At 50.4% G+C, this 18,511-nt stretch overlaps 1 protein-coding gene across 5 annotated transcripts in view; it reads left to right on the top strand.

Moving 5' to 3' along the window:
* The window catches only part of Lilli (AF4/FMR2 family member lilliputian), a 146,882-nt gene that overhangs the window by 62,120 nt on the left and 66,251 nt on the right, over positions 1–18,511 (top strand). For 4 of the 5 annotated variants that reach the window (XM_076763486.1, XM_076763489.1, XM_076763490.1 and 1 more), the window contains one exon: positions 3,911–4,097. In XM_076763486.1, the coding sequence (XP_076619601.1) occupies positions 3,911–4,097 (187 nt within the window). Of the gene's footprint in view, positions 1–3,801; positions 3,836–3,910; positions 4,098–18,511 lie in introns of those variants that run through there. The other variant, XM_076763487.1, reaches the window with a different exon arrangement.

Below are 18,511 nucleotides of genomic sequence, written 5' to 3'. Positions count from 1 at the left end.
TTACGATGTTAATTTTCTATTCCATTCGTTTCCGATAAATCCTTGTGATTTTCTTCCTCCGTCGCGTCCACTCGGCGAAGCAGAAAAACGCCAGCTATGCGTATTGTTTACTCCATTATTATAAAAGTATTCCGACGAGAACCTCGACGGAATTTTCAGTTGATTAACTAGAAGCTTCCGGCTCGCGTCGCTTTTTCGAGCACCACTTTTCATTCGCGCGTCCGTATCTGTCACCGCCCCGTCGCGAGTATAGGATTTTTTAATTTGAAAAAAAAAGGAGTCGTTCGAACCGTTCTCGGCAATTTGCCGGGTTATGGTTGAAAATTGCGCGAATCCGCGGCGCCCTCGGTGATTTCTCGTCCGCGAGAAACCCGCCGACTGGAAATCCGTCGGCGTCTCGCAACGCGAGACCATCGACTCGTGTAAAAAGAACGAACACGCTCGACGGTCGGTCGTAAAACACGGTCGCGATGTTTTATTGACCGACCGAGGGAGATCCGTTCGCTGCTCGGACCGATAACGTAATAATCCTTTATCGCACGATCGAAGAGTACACAGAGGCCGGCCGGAAAGCTGGGAATACCCTTTGATGGTTCTGGCTCGTTCTTCCCAGAACGGTGACGTTTTTGCGAACCGACACAGCGAATCGATTCGCCGCGGCTCAGCGAGCAGCTTCAATATTTTCGCTCGTCTTTGTTCCGCGCGGTTTCTAAACGTAGGAACGATTAATTTCGTGAAACGTGATCCCTGCGGGTGCGTTGAAAACCGCGGTGAACGATCCAGAGGAAACGTTCCTCTTTACCGTTTCGAATGCATCGCGATCAACGCGGCCTAATTATTTCCGGCGGCGATGTTTCGCCAAACGATTCGAAAAACTGGCCGCGAGATCGTTAAATACACGTTAATAGCGCACGTTCTGGGAGGAGAAACGAAATCGAAACACTCTTGTTTATAATTTCGAACGATTAGAGGAGGAAACGATCGTTAATCGTTTCGAGAGTATCGCGGATGCGAGAGGGCTCGTTTATCGTTTATCGTTGCGAAAGAACGTGAATCGGAGCAACGGTAAACAGTCGCGAAGCGCGTGCGTTGAAGAAGAGGTGTCTGGCGACGCTGTCGAATCGGCGAAAACTTTTGCCCGGCGTTCGACGGCATCGATAAACGTGTGGAAATTTTTGAAAATCGCTCGAGAAGAAGGGTGCTTCCATTTGTTCCGTTAGCGGGATGAACTTTGCCGGTTTGCGACACTCGCTGCCGGCATTCGACGCGTTGGAGTTCGCGTTCGGGCGTAATCGTGTTCTTGAAATAGATTAATAACGCGACCGGACGATATTCCGTCTGGTAAACGAACAGAATGCTCGGAGTCTGTAGGAGGTTATCTAAATACGCGTTTTATTAGGTCGGTGTGTCCGGATTTTACGAAGAAAATTCGAAGCTATTTATTTTTAGAAAACGCGTTTGAATCCTACCGATCTTGCCTCCACGATGTTAAAATTTCTTTTAACTCTGTTGAGCGAGTTCGCGAGGATCAACGGGGATCCATAGCGCACGGATCGCGCGAGGTATTCCGCGAAAGTATCGAATCGTTCGGTGGAGCGGAGTTGGATTTTCGCAAGCAGGAAATCAGTGGTATCTAAACTGGTAATGGGAAGAGATACTGGAGGCGCAGCGCGGAGGAACGCGGCGCGATGCTTTGCGGCTGTAATATCCGTCCTGTCGCCGGCTCGTCGGCCAATGGCCCCAGACTCCATCGAACGAACCCGCGGATTCGCCTCTCGGCTCGGCTCGCGTCGAAGCCTCGTGAATTTTGCACGATCTCGCGCTATCGAGCCGCCCCATCTTCCCGCGCGTTGTTCGTCCCCCGTTGATATTTCCGGCGTACGCGAAAAAGTGTCGAAACAATGCCGTCCGGTCCATTTCAGCCCGGAAGGACCGTCTCGTGATCAACGCAGCCGCGAGATCGACCAGCCGACACGGCCAATCGATTTCCGCTCCACGGATATTAGCTACTTTTTGCCGCCTCGCGCCGCGACGTTCCTCCTCCTCGACGAAGTTTGAAAGTTCGCATTTCAATATTACACAACGTACAACTTTGTTCGATGCTCTTTACACACCGAATAGTCTTCTGTTCCTCGCGACCTACGTGACTATCCCAGAGTCTCGCGTGCCAAGCGATAAAAGTCGAACTTTTGAACCTGGCGGACGTGACTTGCTTTACAGAACGCCTTCACTGATTTTCGGCAAGTGGCTAGCGTGATTCTTTTAAACAAAGTTGGTGAAATAATATACGTTCTAGACTAAAAATTTCTTGTAAATTCGTAGCGTCGAGTACGATCCAGAGTTTGAAAAGTTCGAGGAAGTCGATCGCATTGGCTCGAGTATCGGATGAGACGACTAAGGCGTCGAGGGTACGTTATCTAGGCGTGGGCGTGCTCTCCCCGGGCGACGAGAGGGATCGGAATGGTATCGAATTCGAAACCGATCGGTCGATCGAGCGTCGTAGTTCGATCTCGACCGGAGTCTGGCGCGACGCGTGACTCGACTTTGCCGCGGAGGAAAAAATTTTGAACGAGATGCTTGAATGGCACAAAGAACGCGAGGAATCCGAGGCGATTGCGACGGTATCGGTAGCTCCGGTGGCGGCGTGTTCGTTCGCTCGATACGCAATCCCCAACGACGCCGGAAACGCGACTAAACAGGTGTTCGCGCCAGCTGCAGCTGCTCTCTTCTATGGTTCGTCACGAATCTCTCTCCTCTCTCTATTTGCGTCTGTCTGCTGCTCGTTCTGTATCTCGCGGCCCCTCTCTCTCTCTCTCTCTCTCTCTCGCTCTCTCGGCATTTCCTGAAACGTGGGAGTTATTCTCGGCGATGTGTGTCGCATACGTAATGGAATTCCTTCTCCGTGGATTTCCTTTCGGAAGATAAAGGCGTTTGCTTGCCACGCGCGCCTCTACTTTCGTACAAACGTCGATCGACCCCATCCCCGGGGCAGATTCTTCGTTACGATCGCGATACTTGCCAGATTCGCAAGTTGTCCCCGTGTTACGCGCGCTTATGGTCGCCCATGGTACTTTGGTAGGCTGGAAACAAGCTAAACGGTAGATTTGGTGGCTCTGTATCAACAAATGGGATGTAAATATCAATATACTCGATCGAAAGTATGCCCCAAATTTCGCGCAGAGTTCCTTTTTGCAACCGGAATAGAATGGAAATTCTATTGCGGATCGTTTCGAATCGTCCGCCATTGAAGGGTCGATCGACTGGCAGGAAACGCGACGGAGTTTCGCGCAGATATCGAATCGAAAATAGGCTTCGATTACCCAATGTCACGGATATTGAGCATCGACATGCAACTCGCTCCGGTCGTTTTTGCGCGAAAGTTCTTACGTAGATCGCCGACCAAGTCCAACCGCGATCGACAGAAATTGAATCTTCCGAGTGGCATTCTATCAGGAACCCGACCGCGTATTATCCAAGGTTGCGTGCGATTTCCCTTCGAATTCCATCACCGCTTCATGCAAATGTTCAAATTTATCGTTAACACTTTCACGCGAGCCGAAGTGGGCCACTGTACCGTCGTATTACACTTTCTCTTGCGCATCTCGCTTCGAGAGACGAAAACCGTAACGTGGATCGTTCGAAAAAATTCTTCCCCGACCATGAAGCTAGTCGACCAACGCGAATATTAACCCTTGATAGGTACCGTGGGTGAAAATTAATTTATAGTACCATTAGCATAACGGTAAAGTATCGTATCGCTTAAGGGTTGAAAAACATGACCTGAAAAGTTGGTCACTGAAGTCTCCCACGTTAAAATGAGTTTGAAGAAAATTGGGTACATTTGAAAAATGACTCGTAACGGTGTGTTGAGGGGCAGGAGTTAACGTTCGTCGAATGTTTGGTGTTTCAGTGTGGACCGGGACCGGCTTCGGGAGCGGGAACGACAGGCCCGCGCGGCGATGTCGGTCCAGGCCGAACAGGCGGCTGCGGGAGGTGGTCCTGACACCAGACACCATCACCATGGCCATCATAATCACGCTCACCATCATGCTAATCCGCATGCCGTCGCCGCTCCGCTGTTTCGTGCTCCCGTCAGGGTAAGTCTATCCACAGGGACGATTTTATTTTTGTATCGTTTACGATACCCTGGCCCCCGAAGCTCCCCAACGTTCCGGAGGGAGGCAGGATTAAAGGGAATTTTTCAAGTAACGTAGCGTCCGAGTAATTTCTCTCGTAATTTTCTATTCGAGTGCAACGGTTTGCGTACCAACAAACGGGTAAAAGCGGTAATAGGTAAACGCAAATAGGCGTACGAACGTATAGAATAACTTTTTGTTGCTGTAAAACACGGTTCGCGTGACAGACAGCGAATCAGCTCTTCACGCTTTTCAATCTGTCTCCTTTTTGTTTGTAGAGCAATATTATACAATCTGATACATTGTATTTAACGTTTTAAACGTTGCACGAATCGCCAATCTATTCGTATTTAGTTCCCTCGTCACGAAACCTTCTTTTGCGCTAAACCACCATTTGTAATCGTTCGCTACAACTATAGCATCGCAAATGCTATAAAATATCAAGCGCATCTCGTGTTAGTATTTCTGATTAGGACTCTCGTAAAAAATTATTTTGTGGTATCCTCGTTATTGCCCCTTCACGGCTCTCGAAGCATAATTCCTTCGACGTCGCCTTCGTCGATGGATCGTTTAGGTGCCATATGGCGTCGCCTCGGCTCTCCTCCTTTTTTTTTTGGCTCCGTGGAAACATTTGGCCGGTCCTCGGGCGCACCTAGAATCCTTCGGGTGTTCCGATTTCAGCCTCGAGTCTGGAAGACGAATACCGAAGCAGCTGCCCGAAGGGTGTACAGAGAAATCCCATACGAGCGTTATGGCGAACTCGAAGACCCCGAGATTCTCCCATGGCTCGTAAACATGGCCTCTTCTTCGACCCCATCGACTCTGGCTTCTTCCGCCCTCGCTTTCTGCTCGCGTCCCTCCGCTCGGATTTATTTCCGACCTTCGACCGCCGTGTCGAACACGTGTCTTGTTGCATAAATTTGTTTATCGATGATCGAATAATGTCGCCGCGAGTCGAAACGCTGCAGAGTACGCGTCTCGTCTGGTCTACGTCGCTCTGCTCATTTACTCGGCTACACGAACCAAAGAAACGTAACGCGGACGATTTGCTCGCAAGTATCCCTAACGCAGATTGATGCCAGGAGCGAGGCAGTCCTGTATCGGTACGATTTCTTGCACGATGCGCGAACGACCTTTCAAACGACGCCGCTAGCCTCCCTGTCTCGTACTCAACAGGTGTTTCGCGACTTTTAAACTTTCCTAATAACCGTTTTACGAGCTCCCTGAATTTCCGTCTCCGCGTGGCGCACCTGCTGTCTCGCCGAAAAATTTTCACGACGCTTCTTGCCCCGTGACTACGTGCAACCGAGGCGTTCAGTAATCGGTGGACTTCTTCCGCGACTCGCACGATAAAAGGAATCGTTAACACCGGGATCGCGGGTTCCAAACCAGTAATCCTGTGCTCCGATTTTTCCCTCGATTCTTACGCTATTACGCAATTTAATTAATCTCGAACAAAAGAGTGTATCAAGACGTTAAATTTACAGCTGCAGTGGGTGGAAGAAAGAAAGTCCCTAGTCGCGTGCCCGAGCTCTGTCCCTCCGATTCGCTCCGGTATCGGTGTCCCCCGGATCGCGTCGCGACCGATCCTCTCCTCCCTCGACGAGATCAACGAACTCCGCGAGAATTCAGGCCGATCCGTCCTAAGCGAAAACGGACTCGTCCGATGGTCGTGGCGCGGGAACAGCGGAGGGAACTCGCTGGCTCTCGGTCTCGTAAATCGTCGCGGGATCGTAAAGTCGCGCGCGCGGGGTCTTCTTCATCGGTCGATTGGTGGTTCGTTCGTATCGGTAGTCGGGGGGGAACTCTCTCAGCCCAAGGGAGACGAGGGGGAGGGATCGGTTTCGCGATCGGAAATAAAGACGCGACGCCGCGAACGAGGCGGCAGCGGCGACGTCGCGGGGGAGAAAAGTTGTACGCGTGTACGCCCGCGGCGAGACTACGCTCGTGAACTTAAGCAGCAGGCGCGCGCGTATTTATTACCGAGATTAACGACGCGCATTTGCATTTCCATGTAGCGCGGCTTGCACGGCGAAAAGTTGTGATTTAGAGCGAGCAACGGCCTCGCCGGTTGCGCGAGGGGATCGCGCGAGGAGGGACGATGATGGATACAAGAAGGGCTGCGAAGAGGGACGGCGCGCGGGGGAGGACAAAACCTCTGGCTTTTTCTCCGATATGTCCCGCGGTAATGTACTGGGCCGTGCACACGTATCAGAAACGACAACGCTGCTAGATGGAGACCTTGCCCGATTATGTGTACGAGTAACTCGTTCTCCGTGAAATCTCGCTTCTAGATTCTGTCCAGACACGCCGTGGAATCGTGTTTAAGTAGAGATAATTTAGAGATCAAAGGGGGTTGGTACGAGATAATCAATTTTGATTTAAGAGTGTCTTGGGATAAAATGTAGAATCGGTAGACGATGCAAAGATGGAGGTTCGCGACGCAACGTGGCCTCGTTTCGAACAGAAAGCCCAGAGTAGAAAGATCGCCTCTCGTTTCTCCGAGGTCTCGTAGACGGGGTTGATTTCTGAACTCTGGCACATTGTTGGGAGATGGGTCTTGCTCGCGTCGTGCTCCCAGGGGCAGAGGCGCATTCTTTTTGACAACAACGGACGGACGTTTTATTTCTGTGCGGCAGATAAGAGGTTCTTCCTTACTTTTCTCGTTCCTTCTTAGCGCACAGCGAGGTGTTGACAGAAGCGGGCAGGTGGAAAGGTCTCTTTGCCACCTCGAAAGGTGCTGCAGTAACCGAGAGAGCATTACTCCCTTGTACAGGTGTCGAGTTTCTCCCTCTTCCTCTTTTTCTTACCCCGGTTTTGTCTCGTTCGAGCGCGGAAAACGTACTTTTTGGGGCGTAAACGCAATCGCGATGCAACGTTGTTACGATATCCACGGTTAGAGTAATTTCATTTTTGCTTGGAGACAAATTGAATGCAGAAACACGAATTCAAGACGTGATTCCGTTGTAACGGCGGATTTTCTTCCTGTAACGCGGCGTTTTCCAGCCAACTTTTCCTCACGGTAGGCCACAGTTATCGAATCGTTACGGGCGACGGTCGTAAACAAGACTCAACGGCGAACTCGTTCGCATAGAAGTCCCGGTTGGCGTAACTTCCTTTCGCCTAACACGCGGAAGAAAGTCCCACCGCCCTCGGTGCAACGCCACTTGTCACACTAGCCGGAAAATCTCGAAATACCTCTGCCCTTTTCGCTCGACGAGCAAACTCGACCGTTTCTGTCGACGCGTCGCGGAGAAAGCCGTCGACGAGGCGTGAACCTTTCGATTCGACGTTTCCCCGCGCGTTTAAATGCCGTTTACGTAAACGTTGCGTCTAGCGTTTCGACTCGTTAAATATTCCCCCGCAAATAAATTCTCTAAGCAGTCGTCTGAACGCTCGAAAACTGCTCTTCCACCCGCGTTACACCTTCCGGAACGCAAACGCAACTTTTCTAGGGCCTGTTGCACGCTTTAACGCGCGTGGACTTTTTTAGAATTTTGTAACAAACTGTAGCTGTGAAGTAACAAAAATATTATTAAAGATTAGGTATACTTTTACATTTTTATTCGACGAAATAATTCGTTTGGTGGAGGGCCAGAGATATTTATCGAGCAGGTTCCACGAGTCGTTTAATAACGTTAGCGTCGTTCGAGGCTGTCAGGGGGATGCGAACATTGTCCGAGAGGGAAAGCAGCGTGAGTTTGTTTAAATTTGATTGCAATTTGGGCGACGAACGTTTATTTTGCGACCGTCGTAATCTACCGCGTCCGACACACGTTCGCGGGCGGAAATCGAGTTCTCTATCGCGCGGAACGCGACGCATTTTCGGTTAAATAAATAATTTACGGATCGAAACGGTCGGGAAGCAGATTTCGAGAGTCCTGTGATCGTTTGCTCGGAAAGATACGAGACAGCGTCGACGGTACGCCGATGTCTCACGCCCTCAATTAACCTAATTAGCCACCGTCACGTACTCGTTAGGGACTCCGGGCAATGGTTGGCCGCCCCACGAGCGAAATTCGTCGATTTTACCGGAAATCGTTGCGCGGTATTTATCGGGGCACCGCTTTAATTGTCCCCCGCGAAAATAATCGTCGTAACTCGCGCGTCCCGCGATCGAACGACGCCCCCCCTCCATTTTCGTTTGCTAATTCCTGGCAGCGTTGTCGCCGGAAATAGGTCGAGGCATGGTACGATCCATATTTAGATACGGACTTTCGAGATAAGACTTCAGTTTACGCGAAAGACGATCGACGAACACGGATACGCTCGTTTTCGCTCCTAATTATTCTTACTCCGTGTCTCTGTTTCTGAACGATGCGCACCAAAGTTTACTTGGACCTTAATTAACGTAATAAGTCGAGCGGATGCTGTAAACTCGTTAACGATTCGACGATGTTCGAGTTCGTCTCGAAGAGGCGAATAATGTTTCAATCGCTTCGGACGGCTCGGCGGACCGAAATATGACTTAAATGTGCACCGGGCTGTCGAGGGCGATATCCGGTGGAAAGAAGGGATTTTCCACGGCGCGTCGGAAAGCTTTTCGCGAAAACTTGAAGCCCCGCAATGTTTCCAGCGTCGAGCGACGTGTCGTTGTTCGTCAGTTTCCAGCGAACAGCGTCGATAATGGAATATCGGTTTTGCTCGACGTGTTTCGGTCGTCGATGCGTCGCGTATCGGCAATAAGCCCGTTCGATGCGACGCGCGTGGAATGTATCGATCGGTGGATTACATAATTCGCCACGGGGCTTTAATGACTGCACACCGATGACGATGACGATCGGTACGATGCCGGGGGGCCGATAACAGCCTGGCCCTCCAACGACGACAAATAGCGATCGTTCGACCGTGGCTCGTTTCGCGTTTTGGCAGCTGGAATTTCGTTACGAGTTTCCACTCGCGTTCGCGTTCGAGCCAATCGAACCACCGCGAATCGATAGCCCGTCGAAGAAGCGGCAAATTATCGGAATCTCCCGCGAGGGCGTTCCTGCTCGCGACAGCTCCCGCGATCGTGATTTTATCCGATGGAAAAACCGAACGCTCGATGCAAAACTCTATCCGGCTCGTTCTAATACCAATCTCCTGACGCAGCGCGCTCAGGAAAAGTTCTCCGACGCTAGAGAGTACAGTCTTAGGTACTGCTCGACTTATTTATTATTAAAATATTCTCGATAAAGTTGCAAATTTGAGTCGAGTTCCTGTATCGAGGGTTGCATACGACGAAACTGATCGGTTCGAAGCGGCCTAGAGGTCGTACGCGAGTCTTGCTTACATTTCTGGTGCAGTATTGATCACAAATAGGCGCAGTTGACGTCGATCAAAGATACATCGGCAGGTTGGAGCAACGGAGGATGCACCTTTCGCGATCATCCGGTCGTCTACCGATCGTCTATAGGATTAAGTCGTGCTCTCGCGTTAAGCGGAAAGCGAAGCCCGTGATTTGTAGGTCGTTTGATCGCATTATACCTGCCTCGTGGTTTACGTAATCCCTGTGTCCGTCTGTGTGGAGGTGTGCATTTGTGCGTGGACGTCTCTCTCTTGCGCGCACGGCCATCTAGGAACGTTTGTTATTCCGTTGCATCTACTGGGTGTTCCTCGGTATCTTAACGCTAAATCCGTCAAACCGAAACTGTCTTTTCTTGTCGTATACTCGCTTTGAGTTCATCGTATTTTTTACCACGTTTTATCGGAGAATTTAGTTTAGCAAAGCAGATTCCTCGTCTCAATTTTTGTAGAACATTTATAGGATCATTTCGATCTAGATTCAGCAGACCTTGGGAAGTCATTTCGAGGGGGTTGTAAATGTTTGACGACGCGCTCCTTTCTGTTGTTCGGAACAGAAGCGAAGCAAAGCGTTCTGTCTCTGGCGAAACACCCTGTTTGCACGCTATAGCATCGCTTCGCTCGCGCCAAATTATAGGTTAGGCTAGATTCACGACGATTGTGCTCTCCGCGTTTCTCTCCGCCTTCACATCCACCGCCTTTTTCCGCCAGGCTTTCCGTCTTTCCAACTCTCGCTGTTCGACCGAGCGCGTCACTCAAGGTCCGTGCAAGACGGATTCGTAAGAGTTTCTTTTAAGGATCTCGCGTTTTTCTCCTTTATGCACGATCCTCGCGAAATCTCGCCCCAAATATCCGACTCAGATTTCGTCGAGACTTTATAGATACATACCATACAGATTTCCAACGATAAACCGTTTTTGAATGTTCCAAAAATGATATATCCGTAACACGTTATTTTCATTCCATCAGCTTTTCAGAGATCATCGAGAGAACTGTAATAAAAACCGAAACATTATTTTATAACGAAGCTTTGTTAATTGCTTCAACGTTCGATTTGATTCATCGACGTTATTGCCGGGTTATTTTCGTTATTTTAACTTTGCTCTTCGCTTCGATTTACGTGTGGGAGTGTATCGTCGCGCGACACGAGCCCGATATTCGATCGTCCACGGTTTACACATCGTATTCGACGGTCGTAAGAATGGAAATATATTTTTACCGTTCGACGAAGTTCGATGCTTCCGGGATTCACGGTATTTCTGCATCCCGAAACAATTTTGGTTCGCTCTTACGGTCTCTTACGATCGGATGGACATAGTACTCTTTATTCGGGCGAACAGATTCTGTTTCCGTCGCGTTTGCGGTTTTATTTTCGATATCGCGTCCGCCTATGAATATCCAAGCTCTTCCTTGTTCTCTGATCTTTCTTCTGCCCGGCTGCTCGATGGAACTCCCAAACCCGGATCGACAAATTATCGAACTGCGTATCCAGATATCTAGAAAACAGACTGTAACTAAAAATTAACAGAACGTTGAGATATTTTACTTCTAATTCGAGGAAAATCAGTGTTATTCAAGTTTTTATATTGTACCTTTTGGTTTTCGATATGGTCGGAACTATCCGGGTGATTTTGGAGTTTGTTGTGGATTGGGAGCGTTTTACATCCCCGGAGTCGGTAGCTGTTTGCGTTTGGCGTTCGGGACGATAGGTTCGTTAGGAAAAAGGCGCGATTGCGCTTTCCGGCGAGCGGAAAGTCGGCACGGTTGAGTCGCATTTCCTTTGGCGCGTACGTGCGTGCGTGCATGCACGCCACAGTGGCCGTCTTCGCCGTTCGTTCTCGTCTCTGACCTCGTTTTCACCGTAGCTGTCGGCTCGACTAATCGGATCGCAGACGTCGGAACTCAGCAAGTTAAATTCCTCGCGGTTACGTCCGCTCGCGCTGAATCCGCCGCCGCTTGCTCCTTGCCTCGTTACAGCCGCTGTTTCTTCTGCCTGGACGTGGACAAATTCGTGCGATCCCATTATTCGAGCATAGGGGATGCTGACGGGCAACTATTTCGTCGCGAAGACGAACCAACGCGATAGAGAAGGCTCTACCGAACCTTCAGTAATCTCGAAGGAGCATAGAAATTAATAGAGATTGAATCGTACGAGAACGTGTTACTGCATGGTAACGTAAAGTATTATTTTAAATGCTCTCGACGTTTCTCTTATAATACGGGTACGTTGGCTGACCGCCAAACTATTCGTAATGCCTTTTGTCACATGTCGCTAACTGTCAGAGGACGCTTAAATAGAGATCAATCGCGGGCACGCGACGTTTATTATTTTATCAAAGTAATTATTTCATTATCGAAATACGATCTCGAATTTTCCCCGTACAAAAAGAAGTCTCGTACGAGTTAGTAAAGTAATTAATGTACGATAAGCCGCGATAGTTTTAGACTTCCGAAGGATCGTTCGATCGTACCTGTTTTTACGTGTACGGAGTCGGCATGTATAATCGTTATATTTATATAACAACGCGTGCAGCGAAGAAACTAAGTAGCCTCCCCCGAGGACATCGATTTCCAAGGAAAAAGCATCGCGTTGGATTCTTGCGCAGGAATTAATTAGTCCTCCGGAGACTCGTTATCGTGCCAGCGCGTGCATCTTCAAGGTAGAAACGATAACGGGCCACCACGTGGTGGAGAAACCGCTCGTGGACGTATCTTATCGAGCACAGGGACGCGCGTTATCTACCCCCGCGAAAAGAAAAAGAAGCCAAAGCCGCGTCGAAGCTAAATAATCGCGATTTCCCTTCCGCGGATCGGGGAAACATTTTACTCGACCGGATAACGTCAACGAAGCTTCGAATTTTTATTCGCAGGGGTTGCGAGTATATTTTTATATTCTTAGAATTCGAACCCTTCCGTGATAAAGACACCGGATGACACCGAGGGATCTAGAGTGATTAATTATTAGCAAAGTCAGTGCCCATCTTGGAGTTATTCCCACGAGAGCCGCGTCTCGCGATTTTATCGACGATCCTTTGCGCGTTTATTCGTCTCCGTGGTCGGTCGTTTGTCATTTTCCGTGCGACCGGTTGGAATTCCAGTCGGACGCGAGTCACGTTGGACACACGAGCGTATTTGCCGGGTAGGTAATTCCTGTTGCGTGTCGAGGCGTCGCGCGTGCACCGGTTGGCCCGTCGATCCACCGAGAAAAAACCGACCGATTTATTCCCGCGGTTACGAAACGATCGCCCGTTCGACCGGTCGTTATTAACGAACCCACTGCACGCTCTAATATTAGAAGGTCGAGTCGAGATCGAGAGGAGATCGGTGCAAAACGTATTCTTCGTCGCCTTTGGCGGTGAAAGACGACGCCTCGAGATTTTTCGGTAAACGCGCCGCTCCGACGTTCACTTCCGGAGAACGTTACGAATCTCTAAACCTTGGTCGAGAGTCCCTCGAATACGCTCGAATCGAGTGGAAAAATATCCCGGAGAATATAACTGGATGTAAAGTCCCTATCTCAAGGTGGATCTCATCTTCGTAGATAAAATCATTCCCAAGTTCAATGCTCCCAATAAAATGCGCTGAACGAATGGAATCTGTCGCGAACGAGTCCACTTTCTCGGGGCAGGAGAAAATTGGTTGCGTACGAAGATTCGAGACGCGCGATGCCTCTGCAAACATTGTCTCGTCGCGAATACCGTTGTAAATCTCGTCCGCGAGTTAAATCGAGCATCGTCGAGATAACGGGGAGTCGATGGACCGAGAGCAGGCTCGCTGGATCGGTGTCGGGGCCTTCCAGATCGCTCTTAACGACTTTAATACCCCGCGGGAGTCGACGAGGAATCCCGGAAACGCGGCTCCCCCGCCGGGTCCCTTGCTCTTTTCGTCGTTTTCCCTTACGCGGCTTTTAAGTTTTGGATTTCCAAGACTGCAGTCGCGTCGAGAGAGAGGGGAAGAGCTACCAGCGTGCCTCCCACCTCGCTATTCGCCTACTACATTATTCAAATCTGTCGCAAGAATCCCGGGGTGAATTTTAAACGAAAGAAGAAGTCGAAGAGTGGCAAACATTCGCTCTTCCGTTTCCACCGTGCCTCCCCCTTTGCCGATTCGTTCGACTCTGCTGAATAGTTTCAGAACTAGCCTCGATACAATAAAATGTTCAACCATTTTAACCCTTTACGCTCCGCTGTCTGCGTATGTAAATCTAGCAAATAACTCGAACATCCCCTATATAGGGGGACGCAAAGGGATTACCGGCGATTACGGTCACGCTTGTATTTTACAAATTAGAAAACAGAGAATACCGACTCGTCGATATTTTTGGCGCGTAAATACGTTTCGTTCGATTCTCTTTGCAAGATTTCTCGAATTTATATCCGCCGTGCTCCGTAATTAGAGACTAAATTTCTTATGCCATTGTCGCGTTCGTAGCTCGGTGTCCTGTCCTTAATTAAATTGCTAATTAAATGTAAGCGTAAGTAATTAAACCGTGGGTGATCTCTGTTTCCAGACTAGACTGGATTTCACAGTTACATTCGGCGCCAGTTCGCGTTCTCTTCACGCTTTGTTATCCTTTCCTCGGTGCTTCGTCTTCTGCCGATGACGTTAATTGAGTTCACGATCGGATCGAACGCTTCCGCTTGCACGGTGTTCCGTAACACTTTTTTTTTCTCCTCGAGTTTCCTGCCGATACGCGGCTTTGCCTCGACCCCGTGACATTTCATTAAAAAATTTTCTGTTCCATCCACTCGCGACCTCGCCTTTTCCTTCTCCACCGATATCTTAGTCCTCTCGGGGAGGGTTGTTACATCGCGACGCGGCTCTGGCAATTGGGTCGATTCGACGCTGGCTCTTCGTTTTCAAAATCACGCTATTTTCGAGCCAGTCGAGACGAAGGAACACGCGATATTAATTTGTTATAGAGGACTGACGATCTTCCTTTTGGCTGCGTCACCAGGAGAATATTGCAAAGGTTAGGGGCGTTTGGAGGCGCGAATTCCTGGCCATTTGATAGAATACCGTTGAATTACAGCTCGTTATCAGTCTCGCGATCGAGCGGGTCGCGCGTACACGCACGCGACGGCGCGGCGTACGGTTTGAAATTGATACGTATTCGAAGCCGGGCGCGATAACTCCGGGCGATCACGCGAGGCGGTTAAACGGCCTCGGTCGAAGACAAGCCGCGTTTTTACGCGGACGTGCGCGTCGACGTCGTTAATTAGACCCGATCGGTTTTGCGCGACTTGGATGCGGCGAGGCAGCGTCTTTCGTCGGGCGTTGGTATTTAGCGTAATTTATTAAACCACCACCGTGGAGCTCGCTTTGACCGTGTGCCACCGCTCGAGAGGGCCGCGAGGGGAGCGTGGGTGGCTAAAACGCGCACACGTGCACGCGAAACCGTCGGGTTACACACGGCCGCGCACACAAAGAGAGCAACCCTGGCTTTCACGGCGGGGGTGGTATGACGGAATCAATACCGGTGTGTGAGAGGGTGGGATAATGCGGTGGCTTGACGAGAGTTGTAGCCACTAAGGGAGAACTGGAAAGAGACAGAGTCGGAGAGTGTGGGCGGCGTAGTTGGTGTGGGTGGGTGGGAAGAGGCGAAAGAGAAGCCCCGATTGAGAAGAGGAACGACGCGGGGGTGCGCCGACGAAGGAAGAAACGGCTCCGAGCGAAGGAACCAAAGGGTGGGAGGAGAACTCGAGGACTACCCCGGAGGAAATAAACAATGGGCTGGTAAGCCACGTTCGGTGGTGGTAGGTACACGCTGCTGGAAAATTACCTACGATACCGGATAATGGAGAGACGTCGAGAGAGCGAGAGAGTGGTACCACGGTGGTAACCACCTTCTTCCGCGATCGGTGCAGCCATTCTTCTCGGCTTTTACTTTTCGCTCCATTTTTCCCCCATCCCCCCTTTCCCGTTTTCTCTTTATTGGCAAGTAATAATCACGGGCATTATCGCGGTCCATTTTTACGCGTTCCCCATTCCGCCGCGACGGGGACGACGACTACAAACAGGGGAAGGAATTCGTCCGTTAAGCGACAGGCTATTCGAGACGCATTAATTTCGTTCCGTGGAGAGAGAAATTATGCGGAAAAGCGCGAGATTACACCACCCCGAGAGCGGACAGGTTCCGGCATCGGCGTCGACTGATCTTTTCATAATCCTCCCCTTGGTTTTTCTCTTCTTCTGCCCCGCGCGTTTTCTCTGGTATTTTTCTTCCGCGCGGCAGGCTACGATAATAATCGCGTTACCGCCCCGGCCACGCTTCGTTTTGCCCAAACACTCCGTCCGCGGATTTTATTAAAGCACGCTTTAAATACGTTAATTTCGCGGCGAGAATTATTCGCCGGGGCGTATTCCATTTTGTCTCCAAACGGTAGAAAGAATACACGCGCGTCGGCGATACCCATTGTACTAATGCACGCTCGTACACCGCGTACAAATAATTCCCCGACCCTCCGGGGGAAACTCTTTCCGCGCTTTTCCATCTCTCCGTTACACCCCCGCGGCGGTTCATCGGCGTGCAATCTCGTTTCTTTTTCTCCCGTCCCCGTTACCATCCCCTGCTCGTTACAGAGCCTGGTAATCCGACGATATCTTAGCTTGTTCGCCTCTGTTCGCGGCTGCACTCTCCAGCACAGGTTGTTCCCTTCTTTTCCACCCTCCTGTCTCATCGGTTTGTTCTTACCGCTCGGTGGATCGATTCGCGCCGCGTTTCCCTCGTCTTCGATCCGAATAGTTGGCTGTATCCGCGGAGAACGACCGGCCGGAGAGAGTTAGACGTTACGGGGGGTTAATTAATTGCACCCTTGGCACGAGTCCACCGTTCGAATTTGGCCCTAGCACCCGCTTAACCTCGCTAATGTCTGTCGTGAATTTAGGTAATTTCCCTGCTACACGCGCCCCTATCTCGCCCTTCGCGCGCACTACCCTCGTTCCGCTCCTCGAACGTCCATCCCACGGACCGCGATTCTTTTCTATCATTTTTCTCGCCCCTCGACACCGTCTGGTTCGATCGAAGCTGCAATTAGAACACCCAAATTATCGTAAGAATCAACGTCTGGGTTATTAGCGACTGTGTCCTCAAATTAGACTATTTAGTCAACGATCTTCGACCCTGGGTCTTTCGTATAACGAAGTCGAGAGTTTCGATGTAATCTTCGTTGGATCAAAAGCGATCGAGGCTCGCAGGTCCCGGGTGAACGGGAACCCTGAATCGATATCGCTGAGGATCGGTCAATTGCTATTACGCAGCGTCCCTCGTCGAGCGTAACCGGTGGCATTCGTCGAACAGTTGCGCATAATGATGCCCATTGGCGGTCGGTCGACGCGCGCGACGAAAACGCAAAAGTGTGTCAAGTTTGCTCGCGTCCTCGAGCATCGATCGACCTACTGACACGCGATCGTCGAGAAAACAAAACTGTCTCGTTGCTGGGGGAGGCGGGCGGCGGTCGAATTAGTCGAACGGATCGCTCGCCTCGCGAATAATTAAGAACGGGTCACGGAAGCGCATTTTAACCCATTAGTTCCGGCGACCGATTCCTGTTACTCAACGTTCTCGTTAGGGGCAGGGCTTCCTTCGTTAACATCGGCTCTCCGGTTAGGTAACTCGTTCCGCGGGCGTCAGTCATCCTCGCGGACGGTTGCTTATCCGCAACGTCCGACGGATAGGCAGGAAATTGTCCGTGCTGTCGTCGGAACAGCCACGGAGTAGAACGGTCCTATGGTTCTCGTTGGACCGTAAACGAACGATGAGCACATCGACCAAGAAAAATCTTACGTCTATCGCTATACTCCCAGACGTTCAACTCCGATCAATTATAACGTCGATGTAACGGAAAATTAGCTACAACGTGTGATCGATTCTTTATTAGTAATCGGGGCTCGTTAACGGTTACAGAGAATTTAAATTCCGGTGTGCATCGAAAACCTGATTAATCGAAACACAGAAAAAAGTGAAGTTCCAGCGAGGGGTTGCGGCAAAACAAACGGGCACGCGTCTTGACACGCATTGTGCCTGTTCGAGGGCGCTTTTGATCTTTGCTAGTAATCTAGGAATGTAAACACACGGTGCAGCGAGTCCTATCGAGTCGCGCTAGAGCTCTGGGATCGAGCAACTCGAAAGGGGTGGCGCATTACGCTATGTTCGAAGGTGTATTGTCCTTCGAACGCGGAGAACAATAAACCGTGCAAATTACTTGGAATGCTTGCAAAAGAATCGTGCGTTCGAAATGTGGCACAAAGGACCACTTAAAACGAGCGTATGCTTATTTAACGAAATGGAAGACAGGGTCTCGTTTATTCAAATGAACTTCATTCTTGCCTGACATGCACGGTACTCGCTTTTACGTCGTAATGTATTTATTTTACATTCAATCTCTACGCGTACGAGGTTATACGAGGGTACGAGGAATAATTTGTCGGTACGATACGTGTCTCTTGGCAATGTCTCGGGAATTCGGAACTCCGAAAGTACGATTATCGGTGGTCGAATTATAAAATACGCTATGGCCGCGGTGGCAGCGACTGCAAAGGATGTGAATGACTCTATTTCGGGCGAACACGAGACCGAAAGCGGCACGGTAAGGTACTATAAATACAGAGGGGAGCGCGGGGGCGATCGGTTCCGGTGTAATTTCGTTCTTCGCCTCCTGTTCGGCTTTAGTTATAAATGTCTGGCGTCTGGGGGTTACGCAAGGATATCGAGAGGACCAAGGGTGGCGGAAGGTTAAGGAAGAGAGATAAACTCGCCGGGTTAGGGCGGCTGTAGACGCGGAGGAGGAGGTGGAGGAGGTGGAGGAGGTGGGGGACCGCGACGGAAAGTAGGAGAAGAGCGACGAGCTCCGAGAAAAAGGACGAAAAAGATGGAACTACGAGTGGCGGAGGTGTGGGGGGGAAAGGAGGAGAGAAAGAGCGTGCGTGGGAGGGGATCGTGGGGAGGGCGGCGAGGGGGGCTGGTGACGCTCGTAGCGGGGGTGGATGGAACGAGTTAACGGAGACGAGGAGAGGGAACAGGGGGGATAAAAGGACGAAGGACGTCGCGGATAGGAGAACGTCGCCGGTCATGGACCACGACGAGCGGCTGG

This window comes from Colletes latitarsis, chromosome 4 (assembly GCF_051014445.1).
Source record: "Colletes latitarsis isolate SP2378_abdomen chromosome 4, iyColLati1, whole genome shotgun sequence".
Taxonomy (NCBI): Eukaryota; Metazoa; Arthropoda; class Insecta; order Hymenoptera; family Colletidae; genus Colletes; species Colletes latitarsis.
The sequence above is the reverse complement of the archived record's forward strand: the minus strand, read 5'-3'. Positions and strand labels throughout refer to the sequence as shown.